General features: G+C 42.3%; 1 protein-coding gene across 2 annotated transcripts in view; it reads left to right on the top strand.

The window, feature by feature from the left end:
- Window positions 1–2747: 2747 nt before the first annotated feature.
- Window positions 2748–20550, top strand: part of LOC133865750 (uncharacterized) — a 30113-nt gene continuing 12310 nt past the window's right edge. For both annotated transcript variants that reach the window (XM_062302214.1, XM_062302213.1), the window contains exon 1: window positions 2748–3077. In XM_062302214.1, coding sequence (XP_062158198.1) covers window positions 2877–3077 — 201 coding nt within the window. In that variant the 5' untranslated portion in view covers window positions 2748–2876. The remainder of the gene's footprint in view (window positions 3078–20550) is intronic.

Raw genomic sequence — 20550 nt, 5'->3', positions numbered from 1 at the left:
TGTACTCTCTTTATGTAGTGACTTCTCATACCGTATTTCTTCAAGAATTTTACTCTTTAGTGTAGTAGTCAATGAGTAATTAACAATGAAGCAATTAAGCCATGTGAACAGTTTCAGCCCAAAATTTATGTTCTAACCCAGCAACACTTAATAACATATTCCTAGCACGATCAAATAAAGTACGTACGATTCAACCGTTCCGCCACACCATTTTGTTGTGGTGTGCCAAAAACTATATACCGTTTGAAAATTCCATTCTCAAAGAAAAGTTACTTCAATTCATTCGTAGTATATTTGATTTCATCATCAGTTTTCTCCCCGGCCGCTTGGTTCTCAACCAAACCAAAGCCTTCACATTTTTAAAACGGGAAAAAGGGTCACTCTTCTTTTTGAGCATATAGACCCAAACTTTTCTAGAGAAGTTATCAACAAAAGAAAGAAAATAAATCGAACCACCAATGGATTCAACAAGAGACTCCCAAATATCTGAATGAATTAAATCTAAAACATTCTTACGTTTGATTGTAACCAAAGAAAATGAATATATCTATGATGCTTACCAAAAAGGTTGTTTTCACAAAAATCCAAATCAACCGATTTTAAACTCGGATACCTTTAGTTACCATGAGATTTTGAACTCTCTGGCACATCAGTTTTGATTCTCTCCTTATTTGTATCCTGAAGTTTACGATCCTTACATGAGTCTCCCTTTTTACCATAAATCTAGCACATTTCCTTTTTCTTCCCTTTCAACTTTGACTTGATCGAAATGATTTCCCCCACTGTCACTAGAGTCTCACTGTTAGCCAATTTTTCTCCAACTGTCATTGTGTCACCAAAAGAATTCCCACTATATATTTTTTTGTAAGATTCTTCAGCAAGCAACCAAAATTGGGATCAGTAGTGTTACCAGGGCATAATTACACCATATATCGATCCCATGAGTCTAGCATGGAACAAAGTAGAATGGTAGTTCGCTCTTCTTTATCTATATTGACTTTGATATCAGTCAATTTACTGACAATGGCATTGAATTCATTCAGGTGCTCCTGAAACGACAACTATCTTTCATTCTCAGATTGCACACATTTTTCTGAGATATTGGATCTAGTTTGATATTGATTTTCCTTCGTAAATGTTAGACAACTTATCCTACATGCCTTTAGTAGCCATTTCTTCAGCCACATTGAATACAATTAAGTCACTTAATGCAAGAAATTGAAATTCCATAGCCAACTCCGCCATCTTCAACTTCCACATGACATAATTGGATGTGGATTTATGCAATCTTGCTCTAAGATACCATGTGTCCGTATATGTAAGCCTATTAGCGTGGGCTTTATTATAGGCAAAAAAAAATAATCATCTCCTAAAGAAACTAGGACTCACAATAAATAAAAAGAACAAGGGTGCGTTTGGGATTGGAATTTTGTAGACAATAAGTGCGATTTTAAACCAACTCGTAGAATATTAATCGTTTAGGAACTGTATTTTTAAAAATTGAGATTTGAAAACGCAGAAAATCTATTTTTTCAAATCGCATGTAAGATAGTATTTTTTTGAAAATGCATAATTTTTTAAAAGTTAATTTGCTATTTTAAATGCTAAACTGTGATTTTGCCAAACGCTTAATTTGGTTTTTGAAAATCACTTTTTTAAATCGCACATTTTAAAATTATTATTTTAAATAGTACTTTTTGAAATCAGAAACCCAAATGAACTCTAAGACTCAAAATCTTAAGGAAATACACAATTCTTTAAAAAAAAAAAAAAAAAAAGAAAAAAAAAGAAGGTATTAGGATTTCTAATAGAGAGTGACTTCTATACGGTTGTGGCATAAACAAGGCATTTTCTGCCCTCCAATGAAACACTGACACGTCAGCCTAGATAAAAAATGAAATAGTTTCAAAACACTGGGATTTGGTCTCGTAGTGTTAACATCTGCTAGGAAAAAACACTCTGAACCTCACTCTCCTTCGCACAGCCACCATTGTTCCCATACCCGCTGCCCCAGAACGTCTGTTTCTCCCTCTCTGATTAAAATCTTCACATCTTTCTTTGCAAAAAATAATAAAAACAAAAATACACTATGTACGGACCAATGTTTTAACCCATCAAAGGAAAGACAACAGTTCATCGAATAAGTCATCAAAATAATGTAAATCAGGGACTTTTTGGGGCTTTCAGCGTGAAACAAGCAGAACCCACTTCACCTGTTGGATCAAACACCAATTTGGAAACAAAAGTAATTGGAGAATGAAAAGTCCAGGCAAAAAAGCCTTGGTGACCCTTGAAACCCAAGACCCACTTCTAATTTTAACCACACGAATGCAATTTGAATAGAAAATGCGCACTTTAGAAGGTGACTCTTAGAGCTCCCGGCGTGGGTGGTGGCATTCGTCTGGGCAACGACCTCCACAAAGGAGAGAGACGTTCCAGTGTTTTTTTTCGTAGCAAATATAAACACTAGAGACCAAATCCAGTGTTTTGAAACTATTTTATTTTTTTGTTACAGGCTAACATGTCAACATTTCATTGGAAGGCAAAAAATGCTTTATTTATGCCACAACCGTATGGAAGTTATGCTCTTTCTAATAATTGGTTGAAACAATCCGCTGCTAGCAAACCAGCCCGTGATTTAAACTGATTGCCTCATTATCTTTAAAAAAAAAAAAAAAAAAAAAAAAAAAAAAAAACTGATTGCCCCATCCACCTCGCCCTATAAAGAAACTCAAGGGCCTTTAACAAAGCCTTTTCCGTTCAACTGGGCCGAGAGTCTCATAATTTGTCATTCTCCTCCAAATCGGTAAAAACTACAAAATAAAAAACCAAGAAATTGTAGGGAAGAGAGACGGCGGAGAGTTTACAGAGATTGAATGTCGATACTGTTTGAGAAGAGCGCGACGTGGAGGTGGCTGGTGAGGAGGACGAAGGAGTCCAAGCCCTTCTTCCTTGCCTTCGCCACTATATGCGGCGTCGTTCCGGGGGTGATCGGGTACGGCGTGATGCAGGTCACCAACACACGCAACCCCGAGCTCGAAGCCCGTCTCCGCCAGAACGCCCGCCCCGAAACCCTCGTATGTATTTTCGTTTCTCTCGATTTTTCTTTCCTTTCATTTTTTTTCGCATTAGCTTTTGTCATTTGCTTTATTCTAAGGTACCCACCGACATAACACCTAGACAGAGACAGAGACAGAAACAGAAACCTTAGCCTGAATCCTAAGCAACCTCGGAATCGTTGATTTCCCATTTTGGGAAACTCCATACTTTAGATATATTACGATGGAAATGTTTTAACTGTTTCCGTTGGAAAGTAAAGAGGTAGGGTCTTTAGTATATTCATAATCTGTAGCATACCGCAACAACCATTTTCCCATAAGGGCTCGATTGAACTGAATCAGATTTCTAACTCCCAACCCACCTGATTTTATCGGAGCACAAATCCTTACCCAATTCACTAAATGAAATTTAAACTCAAAAACCCCTCTAAAGTCTCTCAAGTCTTTTAGCCACTCGCACTTGAACAGGGAAAGAGATAAATAATACGTAGGTTAATTGGATAGCATACTCTTTATCAGAGTCAATCTTACCACTTTAGATAAATAAAGTTTTTTTCATCCAGCCAAACGACATTCCATTTTTTCAATAATGCCATTCAAATAGATATGGCCTTATAAGAAGCACCCAACGGCAAACCCAAATACTTCATTGGCAATGAAGATACTTTACAACCAAGAATACTGGCCAATTCTTCTACATCTCCCACTGCTTCTACAAGAACAATTCCCGATTTTGCTAAATTGATCTTCCCCAAAATTTGCTTCAAAACATAAGAAAATACACTGCAAATGTCGAAGTTTTTTTGGAATTTGCATCACAGAAAATCAAAATATCATTAGCAAATAGTACATGAGACACTAAAAACTCTTCCTTGTTCCTTGACCCCACTAAAAAACCTGACAAAAGTCCTCTATACATTGTACAATCATCATCCTACTCAATGGCTCCATAACCGCCACAAACAATGGCGGCTATACCCTGTCTCAAATAATGAGAGCTAGAAAAAAATTCGAATGGTGAACCATTCACAAGAATTGAAAACCGCTCTGTAGATATACAACATACTATCCAATTCCTCTATTTCTCCCCAAATCTGCATCTCTTCAACAAATAGAGCAAGAACTCCCAATTTACATGAGCCTTCTCCAAATCCAATTTACACAACACTTCAAGTTCTCCCGATCTAATCCACCTATCCAAACATTTCATTAGCAATTAGTACTAAACCCATAATATTTCTACCTCTGATGAAAGAATTATGTGAATTAGAGATAATCTTTCCCAACACCAATTTTGGCCTATTTGCTAAAACTTGGGAAAGAATTTTATAAACCCCACCCACTAAACTAATTGGATGGAAGTCCTTAACGTCCACAACTCTTTGTCTTCTTTGGTATAAGAGAAACAAAGGTTGCCTTAAGACTCTTCACAAACTTCCATTGACTATGGAACTCCTTAAGAATTGCCATGATGTCCTCTTTCATTACCTCCCAACACTTCTGGGAAAAAGCCATAGTAAAACCATCTGGCCCCGGTGCCTTGTCACCATTCAAATCCCTCACCACCTCCCACACTTGCTCCTCAAAATCTCTTTCCAACCAATTACTCTTCCACATCAATGGAAAGGAACGAAAGACCATCCACCTTTGGTCGCCAAGTAAACTGTTTGAAATACAATTGATTGTGGAATTGCACTATATACTCTTTTATTTCAGCAGAGTTAGAAGATATGGAACCTTTGATGACTAAAGAGTCCACTAGGTTATTTTCTTCGATGGGAATTCACAACACTGTTTTTTATTTTTTATTTTTTATTTATTTATTTTTTTTTTATATATATATTTTTATCCCATTCTCTCAACCACATGGCCCTAGCTTTCTGTCTCCAACTTACTTCTTCAAGAAAAAGTGTTGCCCTATATTTTTGTCTCCAACTTAGGGTGGTGTTGAAAAATTGGTATAATATCTTGAGGAGATAGATATTGGAGATCATCCAGAAAAGGCGTGTAGGCGCGTCTCCATCGTCTTCTTCTGTTGTCTCTCTATTGGGCTTGTTTGTTGGTTATGGAAGATGGCTTATCTGAGTTGGTCTTACATTGAGTCTAAAGCTTTTGAGTTCTCGGTGTCTAAAGGGGGGTCCTCTTTGCGGTTAATTGAGAGAAGACATGGGCTATCCCGCGTCCTATTGGTTGGGAAATTAAGCGTTCCTGGGCTAAAGAGATCAGTAGAGAAAGTGGTTGGTCTGCCAACTAAAGCTGAGGTTTACCTGCGTGAAAAGTCACACTTGATCCCATCCGATTGGATGAAGTTCCCTTGTACGGAAGCTCTTGACTGGCTCACGTACTATGAGCCTATCCCTGCACATGAGAAGAGGAGCGAGAGAGAACCCATCACCTTACTAGAAATAGAACTAGAAAGACCCTGCATGAATGACTGATTCAATGATAGCGAGATCAAGAGGCCCAATCAATGAGGGGAATCAGACTCATTCGTGGTCAAACTAGCTAGGGAGGAAGCGTGTGTAATTGGTTACCGATCTCATGTTCCTTTGATAATTCTCATGTTCGTCTCTTCCCTTTTTTCCTATATCAAGATTAGCTATTCCTTTCCTACTTTGTCTTCTCTTCTTGTCTCTAGGCCGAGGAATTTCCCTGACGATACTCCGAAGAAGCACTTTAGAGGGTTCATCTTCAGGTTGTGTTGCCTAAGCCTAAGGAAGACTTGTCGTAAATCTGCCAATGATGAACCCAAGTTATGGCAGCTCCGGATGAAAGGAGAATAGGGGTATTAAGAAAAGGGATTTGACGAGAACACCGAAATGCAGAAGCGTCCTTATATTCCCGAAAAGAAAGGAAAGCATTTGGAGGGGGCTTTTCTTTTTGTGAGTGGGAACAGGCCTTCTATTAAGTGCTATTTTTGGGTTTAGGGTTTTTTAGAGAAATTATGGAGAAGATAATAGAGAGAAATACTAGAGTTTCATTAAAAAAAGATAATGAGCATTCGAGAGGCTCTTTCTCCTGAGGATGAGTCACTAACGTCTAGATTCTTTTCTACCTCCTTTCCTTCCCATACCCAGCTATATATAAACTACCCATTCTGTTTATCCTTCTAACAGAATGCCAGCTGGAGCTTCTCCTCTCAACCGCCTAGCAAAGTTCTAGAACATTACAAGGAAATGCTACTAAACGCACCAAGGAAAACTTAAAACACAGAAAGCATAAAACGACAATAATTTTAACAAAAAACGCAGAGCATCTTATTTCTCTGCCACCTCAGCCCTAGCAGTGATTCCTACTAGCCGTATTGATCAATCCCTAATTCTGCAATCCCTAATCCAAACCCCTCTCAATTGCATGCATAACAAGTCTTCCCCCTTAGAGCACCTTGCCCACAAGGTGCGGGTATTGTGCCCGAAGCTTCCAAGCTTTCTCCCAAGTATCCTCCTTAGCGGTTGTCCCTTTCCAACGAACAAGAAGCTCAGTAAGAGAGTGACACCTATGCTCACTGACCCGTGTATCCAGAATAGACTTTAGTTCTGGTTGAATTTCTCCATTGGCATCCACCGGCGGAAGAGTGGGAAGAGGAATCATGTGCTGTCCCAACTTCTTCTTCAAGTAGGACACATGAAATACGGGGTGGAGGCGAGTTGCTGCTGGCAAATCCAGCTTATAGGCCACTGTCCCAATCTTTTGGAGAACCTGGAAGGGACCAAAAAAGCAAGGGGAAAGCTTTAAGTTTTTGCAAGTAGCAAGAGACTTGTGACGTTACGGCTGGAGGCGAAGGTACACCCAATCCCCTTCCTGAAACACCCTTTCAGTTCTTGTTTTATCAGCCTGTTTTTTCATCCTATTCTGAGCTTTGTATGAATTCTCCTTTAAAATATTGATGATGGAATCGCAATCCTCGAGTGTAGAGCTACACATCTACAACCAAATTAGCAGCAGTACCGGGCACAAGGAAATTAGGGATGGAGGAGGGTACCTATATACGGCCTCGAATGGCGTCATACTCGTGGCAGAATGATGGTTGGTGTTATACCACCATTCAGCCATGGGAAGCCATGTACTCTAATCCCTAGGCTTAGAAGCCGTGTAGCACCTCAAGTAGGTTTCAACACACTTGTTCAAGGCTTCAGTCTGGCCATCAGACTGGGGATGATAAGCTGAACTGAATGCCAAGGAAATACCCTGGAGTTGGAACAATTCCTACCAAAAAGAGCTGGTGAATACGGGATCGCGATCTAAAACAATAGTAGTCGGCATCCCATGAAGTTTCAACACATTCGCTATGAAAACCTGAGCCACCTTAGAAGCCGTGTATGGATGAGAAAGAGCAATAAAGTGCCCGTACTTAGTAAAACGATCCACCACTACCAAAATAACCGATGAACCATGAGAAATCGGCAGACCTTCGATGAAATCCATCGAGATATCAGACCAAACCCTGCTCGGAATAGGGAGTGGTTGCAAGAGGCCCGGAGGGTGGATAAGCTCAGGTTTGCCAACCTGGCAAACAACACATTCTTGCACAAACTGGCGGATATCTTTCCGCATACCAGTAAAAATTAGCTTTAGCACGGTGGACAGTTTTATGATAACCAGAGTGGCCAGCCGTGGGGTTAGAATGAAGAAATTTTAATAACTGAAGCTGAAATGGTGAGTGTCGAACCACCCATAAATGACCCTTTTTCAGTGGAGACCCTGTTGTAGGGAGAAGTCTTTAAAATTAGCTGGATTTTGCTGAAGATTGAGTAGAATAGACTATCTCTGGGTCCAAACCATAAGAAGCCTTGAGATCGGCCACCCAATTCGGGGTGGGAAAAGAAATAAGAGAAATGGAGAGGTCGGCAGTGGCAGGACAATTCTCATACTTCTGTGAAAGGGCATATGCCACCAGGTTTTCCTTACCCTTCTTATATTCAATAATGAAATCATAGCCAAGGAGCTTCGAAATCCACCTTTGCTGGGAAATGGTCGCAACCTTTTGTTCCAAAAGGTACTTGAGTGACTGCTGATCAGTTTTGACGTTGAAGGGTTGCCCCAGTAAATACGGCCGCCATTTCTAGACGGCCGAGACAAGAGAGAGCAACTCCTTTTCGTACGTGGACAGTAGCAGAGCACGGCCCTTCAAGGCTTGGCTAAAGTAGGCGATGGGACGCCCTTCTTGCATCAACACTGCCCCCAAGCCGGTGCCACAAGCGTCACATTCGATGGTGAACCGCTTAGTGAAATCAGGAAGCCGCAAGACCGGTGGGGATGCCACCGCCTCCTTAAGGTGTAGAAAGGCCTCAGTTGCAGCAGGCGACCAGTGAAAGGCATTTTTGCGCAATAAGGCAGTCAGGGGGTTGCAATGGAACCGTAGGTCCGGATGAATTTCCGGTAATACCTTGTGAGACCCAAAAAACCACAAAGGGATTTGATGTTGGTAGGAATAGGCCATTGGATCATAGAATCCAATTTGGAGGGATCAGCCCGCATGCCATTACTGGAAATCAAATGGCCGAGATAGTCGACCTCTTCAACCCCAAATCGACACTTAGATTCCTTCGCATAGAGCTAATGAGATTGAAGGACCTCCAAAACCTGCCGGAGGTGCTTCAAATGGTCAGACAAACAGTTGCTATAGACCAAGATATTGTAAAGAAAAAACCAGTTCAAATTGGCGAAGAAATGGCTTGAATATATCATTCATAAGCCCCTGGAAGGTGGAGGGGGCGTTCGTCAAACCGAAGGGTATTACGAGGAACTCGTAATGGCTGTCGTGAGTCCGAAAAGCCGTCTTCGGAACATCTTCTGGGCGGACACGAATCTAGTGGTAGCTTGACCGCAAGTCCAACTTGGAGAAAATCCGTGCACCAAACAGCTCATCAAGGAGCTCATCAATCACTGGTATGGGGTACTTATCCTTCACCATGTCCTGGTTGAGAGCACGGTAATCAACACATAAGGGCCAGCTGCCGTCCGCCTTCCGAACAAGCAGAACCGGAGAGGAAAACGGACTATTGCTTGGTTGAATCACTTCGGAGGCCAAAAGATCGGTACCAATCTTTTCAATTTTTGTTTTTTGGAAATAAGGGTAGCGAGAAGGCCGAACGCTCACAGGCGTTGGATTTTGAAGGATAATCTGATGGTTATGGGACCGTGGGGGAGGGAGCTCAGTAGGTGCAACAAAAACAAACCCAAATTTAGCGAGTAACGCCTGAAGAGATGGGTGAGGTAAAACCTAAAGAGATTCCTGTGAAGTGGTAGCCGAGCAGGAATGGGGCTGAGACCACAATTGCAACAGGAACCCTTTGTTCTGTGAAGGAGTGGAACGAAGGAAGGTAGCACCATCTTCCAACGTTAACCCAGAAGGGGTCAACCCATGCTGGAGGGTGGAATGCGGCTCTTGGCCAAACTTCATAGTCATCAAGTTGAAATCCCAGAGAATCGGACCCAACGTGTGCAACCAATCCACGCTCAACACCACGTCACAACCTCCTAAGGGAGTAAGGTAAAAATCTGTGGAAAAACAATGACCCTGAATTTTGAGGGACACCGAGTGACAAAGGCCTTTGTTGACCACCATAGCACTGTTAACAATGCGAACATTCAACGTAACCCCCACATACACAGGTAAAGGAACCATACGTAAAATAGCAGGGTCCAAGAAATTATGAGTGTTTCCGGAATCTAACAGAATAACAACCCGTTGATTCTGAAGCAAGCCCATGAGCCACATAGTAGTTGGGCTGACTGAACTAGCTATAGCATGGAGAGAGATCTCGGGGTCCGAGACCTCCGTAACAATGGGATCCATTGGTGAGTCCCCACCGTCAACAGAATCTTCATAAAGAACTTCCTCCAATTTTTCTTCAAAAAAGGAATCACAGCCATGCATAAGGTACAGTTTAGGAGACTTACACTTATGTGCTAGGTTCCACTTGTCATCGCAATTGTAGCAGAGCCCTTTGTCGCGGCGCTCTTTCATTTGGGCCGGGGATAACTATTGGATTGGAACCACAGAGGGGTTCTGGGGTGTCAACACGGAAGGAGAAGAGGAAGAACTCCCTGAAGAAGTCCAAGGCAACTGCTTATTATAAGAATAAGAAGATGGCCGAGAAGGACGCCTTGTGCTGATGAGATATTCCTTCTGAAGCTTTGCAAGACCCAACACAGCCACCAGAATACGGGGGTGCATCATGCGGAGTGGGAGACGAACCTCGTCTTTTAAACTGCTAAGAAAGTAGCTCAAACGGTTTTTGTCCAAGAGACTGCGGAGGCGGTTGGACAAAGCTTCAAACTGGGTGGTGTACTCCGCCACTGTCGACGTCTGGTGCAGTTGCATGAGGGATTCCATTGGGTCATCATAAACTGGCCCAAAACGTGTAAGCAAAGCTTGCAAAAAATCCTCCCACGTCGGAAATTGGCCCACTTTGTTAGCGTCGTAGAACCAGACTAACGCCTCACCCTCCATATGGAAAGACGCCATGCAAATGCATTGATGTTGTGGGGTCTAATAATAGTCGAAAAATTGAGAGACTTTATAAGACCACCTGGAAGGATTATCACCGTCAAAACGGGGAAAAATCCAAGTGTAAAGCCCGGGTCTAAATGCGCCGGTCGTCATCATCATCATCGCGATAAAATTGCCGAGCGTCACAATCCTCCTGCCGGTCCAGCCCATGATCAAGCTGGCGCTGATCCTCGAGCCACTCCAACTCTGGGTGTCGCCGATCATCGTGACCCATCTCAAAGTTTTGAGGCTCAGGAGGAGGCTAATTAGCCATCAACGTCCAGAGCATTTCTGTCACCTCCCGAAGTTGGGTATCCACATTGTTGTTAGTGACCTGTTGCTGAGTGATAGCATCTTGGCATTCCTTGACGGAATTTGAGAGCTGATGTAAACGAGTGCCTTCGGCCATAACGATCGAGAGACAAAGAAATATAGAAAAAAAAATTTAGGTGGAAAAGAAGAACAAGGAGCAGAGAAGATGGAAGAACCGAATGGCTCTGATACCAAATGTCAAGTGTTGTTTTTGGGTTTAGGGTTTTTTAGAAAAATTATGGAGAAGATGATAAAGAGAAATACTAGAGTTTCATTAAAAAAAGATAATGAGCATTCGAGAGGCTCTTTCTCCTGAGGATGAGTCACTAACATCTAGATTCTTTTCTCCCTCCTTTCCTTCCCATACCTAGCTATATATAAACTACCCATTCTGTTCATCCTTCTAACAGAATGCTAGCTGGAGATTCTCCTCTCAATCGCCTAGCAAAGTTCTATAACATTTCAAGGAAATGCTACTAAATGCACCAAGGAAAACTTAAAACACAGAAAGTATAAAACGACAATAATTTTAACAAAAAATGCAGAGCATCTAGGTCTTTCTCTGCCACCTCAGCCCTAGCAGTGATTCCTACTAGCCGTACTGATCAATCCCTAATTTTGCAATCCCTAATCTGAACCCCTTTTAATTGTACACATAACACCTTCATTCCCATTAGGTTCGGTTTTTTGGTGTGACACTGCCTCAAATCGAAGTTACTCTTTTTCTTCAAGAGAGTATTGGACCTAAATACGCCGGTCCTTTTGGAGTTCTTCAAGCTTTAGCAGATGGGGTCCTGTACCTTCTTCTTTATCTACTTCACGTTATGTTGTAGGAAAGGCAAGGCACACATGTTGTAGGTTTGTGTGCTTTAGTGGGTGGGTGGTGGGTTGTTTTGTTCTTAGTTGGGTGCTATTGTAGTTTGATTTCGGGTCCTTCTTCGATTTCGGGGGTTCGGGTTTTGTTGGTTCTATTGGGTTTTTGCTGGTTAGCTTTGGTTGTTCCTATGTATACTTCCTGTGTACTTAGGGGTGCCTTACGCTTTCATTAATAAAGTCTTTTTACTTATATAAAAAAAAAAAAAGATATACCAACTTCGTTGATTCTTCAAGGGAAGGGAACGGGGCTTTCTTTGTCTATGTAGTATCTAACAAAGCTAGGCACTTCTTGGAGGTGGCGGAGTATGCAATGGGTGGTCGGCGTGGGCTCATTATAATACTAGAGGGGCATGTAGGGTGGGGATGGATGAATTTTGCCACTGAGTTAGGGAAGGTGGTAGCCGTGTTTGATTCTTCTACTAGTAAGATCACTGTCGTGCCTCCAAAAGTTGATCCCGGAGATATTGGGTTCTCTTAGGCCCAACGAGAAACGTAAATTAGGCATGAAGATTCAGGCTAGCAAAGGTGTGGTCCAAACACGTAAGCCCATTACCCAGCGGGCTCTTAAGCAAGGCTTCCTACTAGAATCTTCTTTGGGTTGTGAAGCGGGTCATGAGCTTTTTGATCCAAATGGGGGGTCTTCGGAGGCTTCGTCGAAGATTGACACACCAATTTTGATGGTAGAGCGAGTTTTTTAGACCCTGTCGATTCAAATTCTTTTGGCGCTAAGGGGCTCGAATCTAGAGAACGGGGCTATGGTTACGGGTTCATATTCTGGGTCTGTTCTAGCTGGGTTGCTGATGTCTGTGGCAATAGACCTCACCTGTGGTCCCTCCTAGATCTTGCCAAGGACAACTGCTAGTAATCCGTGAGTCTGTTTTGGCTGGGTCGATGATGTTTGTGGCAATAGACCTCATCGGTGGGCTCTCCCAGATCGTGCAAAGGACAACTTCTCTGAGTGTTTGTATTTATCTTCTCCATGCCAAGGATAGCTTTGTGGCATAATGGTTTTGGGGTGCTAAGGGGGATGATTAGCATAAGGAGGGGAAGTAGTCGTTGTTGTTGGGTTGGATGGGGGTGGTGTTGATGGAGAAATAGGGAAAGATGTGGCTCTGTGTCTACTGGATGGGATGGATGGGGGTGGTGATGGTGAGGTTTCCCCTCTGTGTGTCTATCCCCTTGTTACGTTGGGAGATGCCAGTTTCTCAGATTGGGCTTTGCATTGTGTTATGGACATCTATCCTATTTTGGGGATCTCATGTGCGAGTCGTTGAGGAGAAGACTCTAGCTCCTTTGACAGCTTTAGAAGAGAAACATCAGAGTCAAGAATTGGCTTCCCTCTCTAATTTTAAAGGCAGTAGGAAGCTAAGAAATTTGGAGTGCTCCATTAACTGTAATGCCAGAGGCGAGTCTTCTAGCCGTGGAAAAGGCAAGGCTTGCGTCTTTTAGTTGTGCGCAGTTTTTGGGGTGTCTTTATGAGGGGCTTCAAGTGGTTTTTGTGACTTTAGGGTGTTGTGGGGGTCGGTCTTGGTTGTTTCTATAGGTTTTGGGGGCCCTTTTTTTTTTGGGGGGGGGGGGGGGGGGGTGGGGTTTGCTAGGGTTTTTTCCTTTGAATACTTTCTGTGTACGTAGGGGTGCATTTTGCTTTTAATAAAATCTTTGATTACTTATCAAAAAAACAAACTTCTTCAAGAAGAATAATTTTCTCCAATTTCTTAGACGTATCTCCCTTCTTCCTCCTTTCCTCCATTAAAACTCGACCCTCTGCAATAAAATCCAGCTCCTGAATACCCTCCAAAAAGTCCTTATATTTCTTCCTTATGTCACCAAATTCCTCTTCATTCCATTTCTTCAAATCTACTTTCAAAGCTTTCAACTTGCCAATATAAAACTTGGTAATCCGTGAAAGTTATAGGACAACTACCAAGTTTTCACCTGCTTCATGAATCCCTCTTATTTCAACAACATATTTTCAAACTTGAAATACTTGCTACATTCACCTGGCACCCCACAATACAACATCAATGGAAAATTATCTGTCAAGATTCTTGGAAGTCACCTTTGTGAAACAGCAGGCAAATATTCTTCCCATTCCGGAGATAGAAGAAATCTATCAGGTCTAGACCAAGCCTGCAAGTCCCAATTATTTGACCAAGTAAAATGCCCACTTACAAGCGGGATATCCAAAAGGCCCTACAAAAAAAATGAAATCTGAAAAATCCACCATAGTTGATGAATGTCTGGAGTCACTTGATTTTTCGCTCGAAAACCGAACAACGTTAAAATCATCCCTAATACACCACGACAATTCCCACCAACTCATCAAACCAACCAATTCATCCCGCAGATATCTCCTTACACTATCATCACTTGGATCATACACCCCCGCAAACGCCCAAACAAAATTATCTTCTACAATCCTAAAGGAACACGCTACTGTAAAGCTCCCCACACAATCCTCAATCTTCTCCACCACCTGCGTATCCCTCATTAACAAAATTCCTCGTGAAGCCCCTCTCGATCCCATAAATAACCAATCCACATGTTGGCAACCCCAACAACTCTGAACCACTTCCCTAGAAATATTCTCCAATTTTATCTCTAATAAACATACAATGGCCCTGTTTATTAAACCCCTTCCCCCTCCCCTCCCCACTTCCTTTTCCCCCTGTCAGTACGGGTAATCAGGAACTGAAATAGTTGGCTTCTTGAGAAGCCAACTATTTTATTCTATTCCTATTTTACCCCAAATATTTTAGTTTATTACCTTTTTTTTTGGTTCTTCATATTAAAAAGCTGGGGATAAAATTGGAATAGACTGAAATGTTAGCTTTTGGAAGAAGTCAACATTTTATTCTATTCCTATTTTACCTTCCACTTTTCAGTTTATTCTCAACTTTTTTGGTTTTTTCATATTTAAAGATTTAGGGTAAAATTGGAATAAAATAAAATGTTAGATTCTTTTTCAAACTTCTCTGCTATCCGTAGATTCCGTACTGACACAAGCTGACGAAAAGGAGGGGAGGGAAGGGGAAGGGGTTTAGTGAACAGGGCCAATGTTCGCCTTCCAATCTCTGACGAGCCCTCTAATTCTCAACCTTTTATCCTTCTCATTTGGCCCTCTGACATTCCAGCAAAAGATCGAGGAATTCAACAAGGGACTCAAGCTCCCAATCCTGGACCGCCTTAAAAAAATTCGGGTTCCAATGGACATAAGTGCTGGAAGCGTCACAACGTAGCATACCCACAATCTAAGGCGTTCTGGAGAGTAAAGCAACGGCAAACTACGTCTGATGCGGGTGCTAGTCGGAGCTGTCCTTTGATTCCGGTGTCTAAGGTTGAGTCGGGCGGAGGGGGAGGAGAACCGAAGGCCATGATGTCTGCTTTGAGACAAACGGAGGTATTGCCGGTTATTTCACGTGGGTTGGTCTCAGATTGCTGTCGCTAGATTAGGTTTGGCTCAGCTGTAGTTGGAGAGAGCACTGAGTTGGTGGAGTTCAGTCCTGGTGTTGGAAAATGTTCTTCAATGATTTTATTGGAAGCTGGTGGAGGTCTTTTGATGGTTCTTCAGACCTCCTGCTTGTCGTTATGCCCTATGTTTACAGAGCTAGTGGATCAGAGACAAGAAGAATGCAATCTTGAGCTGGTGGTATGTCGGTCAGAAGAGGATGAAGTGGGTGACTACGCAATAGAAGCTTTTCCAGTGGAAAAACAAGTGGAGTGTTGCGAACCGATGGTATTAACACCGTTGGTAGTGGAAGGAATAGATGGGCTGAGGGTGTCTCCTAGTTGGGTGGTGGACAGAGTCAAGAATATTTATCAAATTATAGGATTATCTTGTGAAGGTTTTGAGGATAAATTGGTTGCAATATTTGAGGAGATTGAAGCTCGTTCTTTGGAAGGTTCCAAAACAAAGTTTCCGTTCTCTCAAAGGGTGAAAGGGCAGCGGGAGTTAAATAGACTGGCTTGGTCCATTAACTATGAGAAGAAAGGGGTTCAATCTGTTAGTGATCGACATAGGGGAAGGGGCCCATTTTGCTCTTATGAAGCCTAAAATATTAATGTGGAACATTAGAGGGCTTAATGCGATTGAGAAAAGATTAGAGATTAGAGGGCTTCTAAAAGAGTGGAAAGCGGACCTTGTCTGCTTGGTGGAAACTAAGATGTCAGTTATTTCAAGGGAGGTGGTTCGGAGTTTATGGGGTTGTCATGTAGATTGGTGTTATATGGGAGCGAATGGAGCGTCGGGTGGGGTTTTGTTGATGTGGGATAGAAAGGTGGTGGAGAAAGTGGAGGATTGTGTTGGTAGATATACCGTTGCTTGTTCTTTGCGCAACGCTGATGATAAGGTAGTATGGGCATTTGGGGGGGTTTATGGCCTGAATGATGATAGGGATAGGAGGGATTTGTGGGTTGAGTTAGCTGGATTGATGAGTTGGTGGGAGATGCCTTGGTGTATTGGGGGAGATTTTAATGTGGTTCGTTTTCCTAGTGAAAGGTCTAGTGGTGCCGACTTCTTCGCAGCTATGGAAGAGCTTTCAGACTTCATCTTCATGCAAAATTTGGTGGATCTACCACTTGAAGATGGCCAGTTTACTTGGTCAAATAATCAGGAAGATCAAATATGGTCTAGAATCGATAGGTTCTTAGTTTCTCCAGAGTGGGAGGAAAGCTTTCCTGAAGCGACACAGAAGAAATTGCCAAGACTTCTTTCTGATCACTTGTTGGATTGTGGGGCTTCTAGAGGGGGAAACATGTATTTTAAATTTGAAAACATGTGGCTGAAATACGAGGGTTTTGTTGAGCAGGTTAAAAAGTGGTGGTTGTCTTATGAGTTTTCGGGTTTGCCAAGTTTCATTTTGGCTAATAAATTGAAGGCTTTGAAGACAGATTTGAAGAAATGGAATGAAGTGTTTGGTGATATAGGGAAGAAAAAGAAAGAATTATTGGAGGGTATTCGAGAGCTGGATTTAGTTGAAGAATGTCGTGCCTAAAGGAGGACGAAAAGGTTTGAAAGATTGATATGTCGAGAGAATTGGAGAAAACTCCTTTTTTAGAAAATGAGTTGGAGACAGAAATCTAGAGCTTTGTGGTTGAGGGAGGGGGACGAGAACACAATTTTTTCACAGGGTGGCCAACTCGCATCGTAAATTCAATCAAATAGACTCTTTTACTATAAATGGTGCAATTTCTAGGAATTCTGTGGAGATGATGGAGCATATAGTCCAATATTACAATAATCTGTATTTTGAAAATTGTTCTTGGTGGCCTAGGGTGGAGAGCATATCTTTCTTATCCATTGATGCGGAGGAGAGCATTTGGCTAGAAAGAGAATTTGAGGAGAAGGAGGTGTGGGATGTGATCAAGGATTGGAAGGGAGATAAGGCGCCGGGTCCTGATGGCTTCACTATGGCTTTCTTTCAGAAGTGTTGGGATATTTTAAAAACTAACATTATGGATGTTTTTGTAGAATTTCACACTCGAGGCAAGTTTGAGAAGAGCTTTAATGCTACTTTCGTCTCTCTGATTCCAAAGAAGATTGGTGCCATGGATGTGAGAGATTTTCGCGCTATTAGTTTGGTAGGGGGGATTTACAAGATTATTTCCAAGGTCCTCGCGAATAGGTTTAAATCAGTCTTGGGCAAGATTTTCTCCAACACTCAGAATGCGTTTATAGGTGGTCAACAAATCTTGGATTCAATGCTTATTACCAATGAATGTGTGGATAGTCAAATTCGATCGGGGGACCCTGGGTTGTTGTGTAAGTTGGATCTTGAGAAGGCTTATGATCATGTGAATTGGGATTTCTTGCTATATTTGCTGCACCGTTGTGGTTTTGGGGAAAAATGGAGGGCTTGGATTCGGTTTTGTATTTCCACGGTGAGATTTTCTGTTCTTGTGAATGGAACCCCGTCGGGTTTCTTTAACAGTTCTCGGGGTTTGCGACAAGGAGATCCTCTTTCTTTCTTTTTTGTTTGTGGTGGTTATGGAGGCTTTGAGCCGAATGCTGAGTGCCGCATTGGATCAAGGCAACTTGACTGGGTTTTTAGTAGGCTCCAAGGAGCCTGAGGCCTTAGTGGTGAATCATTTAATGTTTGCTGATGACACATTGATGTTTTGTGGGGCGCAAGAAGAACAAATTCGTCATTTGAGGTGTATCTTCCTTTGCTTTGAGGCAGCTTCAAGTTTAAGGATTAACTTAGGAAAATCAGAAATTGCTCCTATTGGTGCAGTAGAGGATGTCGAAAGATTGGCTCGCTTACTTGGATGTCGGGTCACTTCTTTGCCTATGACATACTTGAATTTGTCATTGGGTGCTTCTTACAAGTCCGTGTCTATTTGGAATGGTGTTACTGAGAAAATGGAAAGGAGGTTAGCTGGATGGAAGCGTATGTATTTGTCAAAGGGTAGGCGAATGACTCTTTTTAAAAGTATGCTTTCCAACCTTCCTACTTATCTATTGTCGTTGTTTCCTATTCCAGTGAGGGTGGCTAATCGTCTTGATAATATTCGAAATGCTTTTCTTTGGGGTGGCATTGGGGATGAGGCCAAATTTCATTTAGTGAAATGGAATAGAATTTGTATTCCATTGCACTCAGGTGGGTTGGGAGTTCATAATTTAATCCAGTTTAATCGAGCACTTTTGGGCAAATGGTTGTGGAGATATGGTAGGGAGAGAGAGGCTTTATGGCGATTGGTGATTGGTGATTGATGCAAAATTTGAGAGCCTCAAGGGTGGTTGGTGTTCGAAAGAGGTGTCAGGTTCCTCTGGAGTGGGTGTGTGGAAACATATTAGGAGGGAGTGGGAGAAGTTTCACAATTTTGTTCGTTTTGAGGTGGGGAATGGATCACATATTAGTTTTTGGCATGATTGGTGGTATGGGGATAAATCCTTGAAGCAATGCTTTCCAACTCTTTTTAGTATAGCGAGGAACAAAGATGCGATAGTGGTGGATAATTTGGCTGTTCATAATGGTGTTATTTAGTGGAATGTTCTTTTTACGCGACAAATCCAGGATTGGGAGATGGATATGCTCCTTTCTTTCTTCGATCGACTGTATTCCATTTCGGCTCAACATGGAGAGGGTGACAGGTTAATGTGGAATCCCTCTAAAAAAAGGTTTATTTGAGGTGAGATCCTTCTGTGAAGAGCTTATTAGGAAAGATGGCCCATCTTTTCCATCTTTTCCCTGGAAGAATATATGCTGTGTTAAGGCTCCAACAAGGGTGGTTTTCTACGTATGGTTAGCAGCTTTGGGCAAAATATTGACGCATGATAACTTGCTTAAGAGGAATGTTATAGTGATGGAGTGGTGTTGTTTGTGTAATAAGAGTGGGGAGTCTATTGATCATTTATTGCTTCACTGCGAAATCGCCTGGGATCTTTGGAGCTACATTCTTATTTTATTTGGGGTAGAGTGGGTTATGCCACGAACGGTGTTGGAGTAGTTGAATAGTTGGGGGAGGCGATTGGGTATGGTCGTGCTAAATAAGCTTGGCGGTTAGCTCCCCTGTGCTTATTGTGGTGTACTTGGAGGGAGCAAAATGCGCAGCTCTTTAAAGATGTAGAGACATCTTTGGTGGAGCTATGGAAGCAGTTGCTTAATACGTTATATATTTGGATAGCGTCCTATTATAGCTTGAATGTTTTTATGATAGGAACCCACGATAATTTGAACAGAATTAAAGATATTTGATAGATAATGAACTCCTTTCGGGTAGGAGAGACCACAAATGAATCCACTTAGGGCTGGATACAAACCACAAATGACAAAATGCCAATACAATAATCAATAATCTATTCTCCACATTCTAGAACTCATCTTATACTAGAGCTACGTAACTGAGAATAAAACTACCCACTAACATGTTAAACTACCCACTAACATATTAAACTACCCATGCACATATTAAACTACCCGTGCACTAAATAACTACCCATGAATAACTGCAGCACACCACTACCCATGTCTAGATAGTCCTTCACGTGGCCATGAACTGCAGTTGTCCAACACCAACGTCTAGAGTCCTCCACGTTTCCATCAATTGCCCCGCCTGGAAGAAGAACCTTGTCCTCAAGGTTCATGTGGAGAAATTGATGAGAGGTTCAACCTCTTCGGCTCCGCGCTTACCACCCACAATTTTTGTGTCCCCATTTTCGAACTCCTCAAACCTTTCCTCCATTGCAGAAACCTCAATAGAGAGTGCTTGAGGTGTTTGGCAACGATGTCCCGGTGTGAATTTTTCATTGCAACCGAAACACAGGCCCTTCTCCCTTCTTTTCTGCATCTCTTCCCATGACAGTTTCTTGGCAGCACCCGATGAATATGGGCGTGTAGTATGTGTTGAGTAACCGGCTGAATTTGTCGACATAGTTGGCCCTTCACCGCTTGCAATCTTCCGGTCTCTAGAGAGATTATCATCTCTCATGCGTGCTAGCTCAATGGCGTCACGGAGGGTCTTCGGTTTGAACATTCGCACAGCAGATACAATATCCTGTTGCAGCCCTCCAAGGAATGTTCCCACGAGTGCCTTTTGTGGCCACCCATCCACCCGGTTTGCCAAACGCTCAAATTCTTGTTGATAATCCCGCAATGTCCCTTCTTGTTGGATTCTTGAAAGTGCCTCGTCATAATCTTCGACTTCGGTAGGACCGAATCGAATCAGCAACTCCCGTTCGAAGGCGTCCCATGTGATGGGTACTTGTTCTTCCTTGTACAACTTTTGAACCCATTGCCACCATTGATTGGCTTCACTTTCGAGATGAAAGGCTGCCAGGGATACCTTTTGCTCCTCCAGTATTTGCTT

This window comes from Alnus glutinosa, chromosome 4, assembly GCF_958979055.1.
Source record: "Alnus glutinosa chromosome 4, dhAlnGlut1.1, whole genome shotgun sequence".
Classification (NCBI taxonomy): domain Eukaryota; kingdom Viridiplantae; phylum Streptophyta; class Magnoliopsida; order Fagales; family Betulaceae; genus Alnus; species Alnus glutinosa.
Note: the sequence above shows the minus strand (reverse complement) of the source record. Positions and strands in the feature narration are given on the sequence as shown.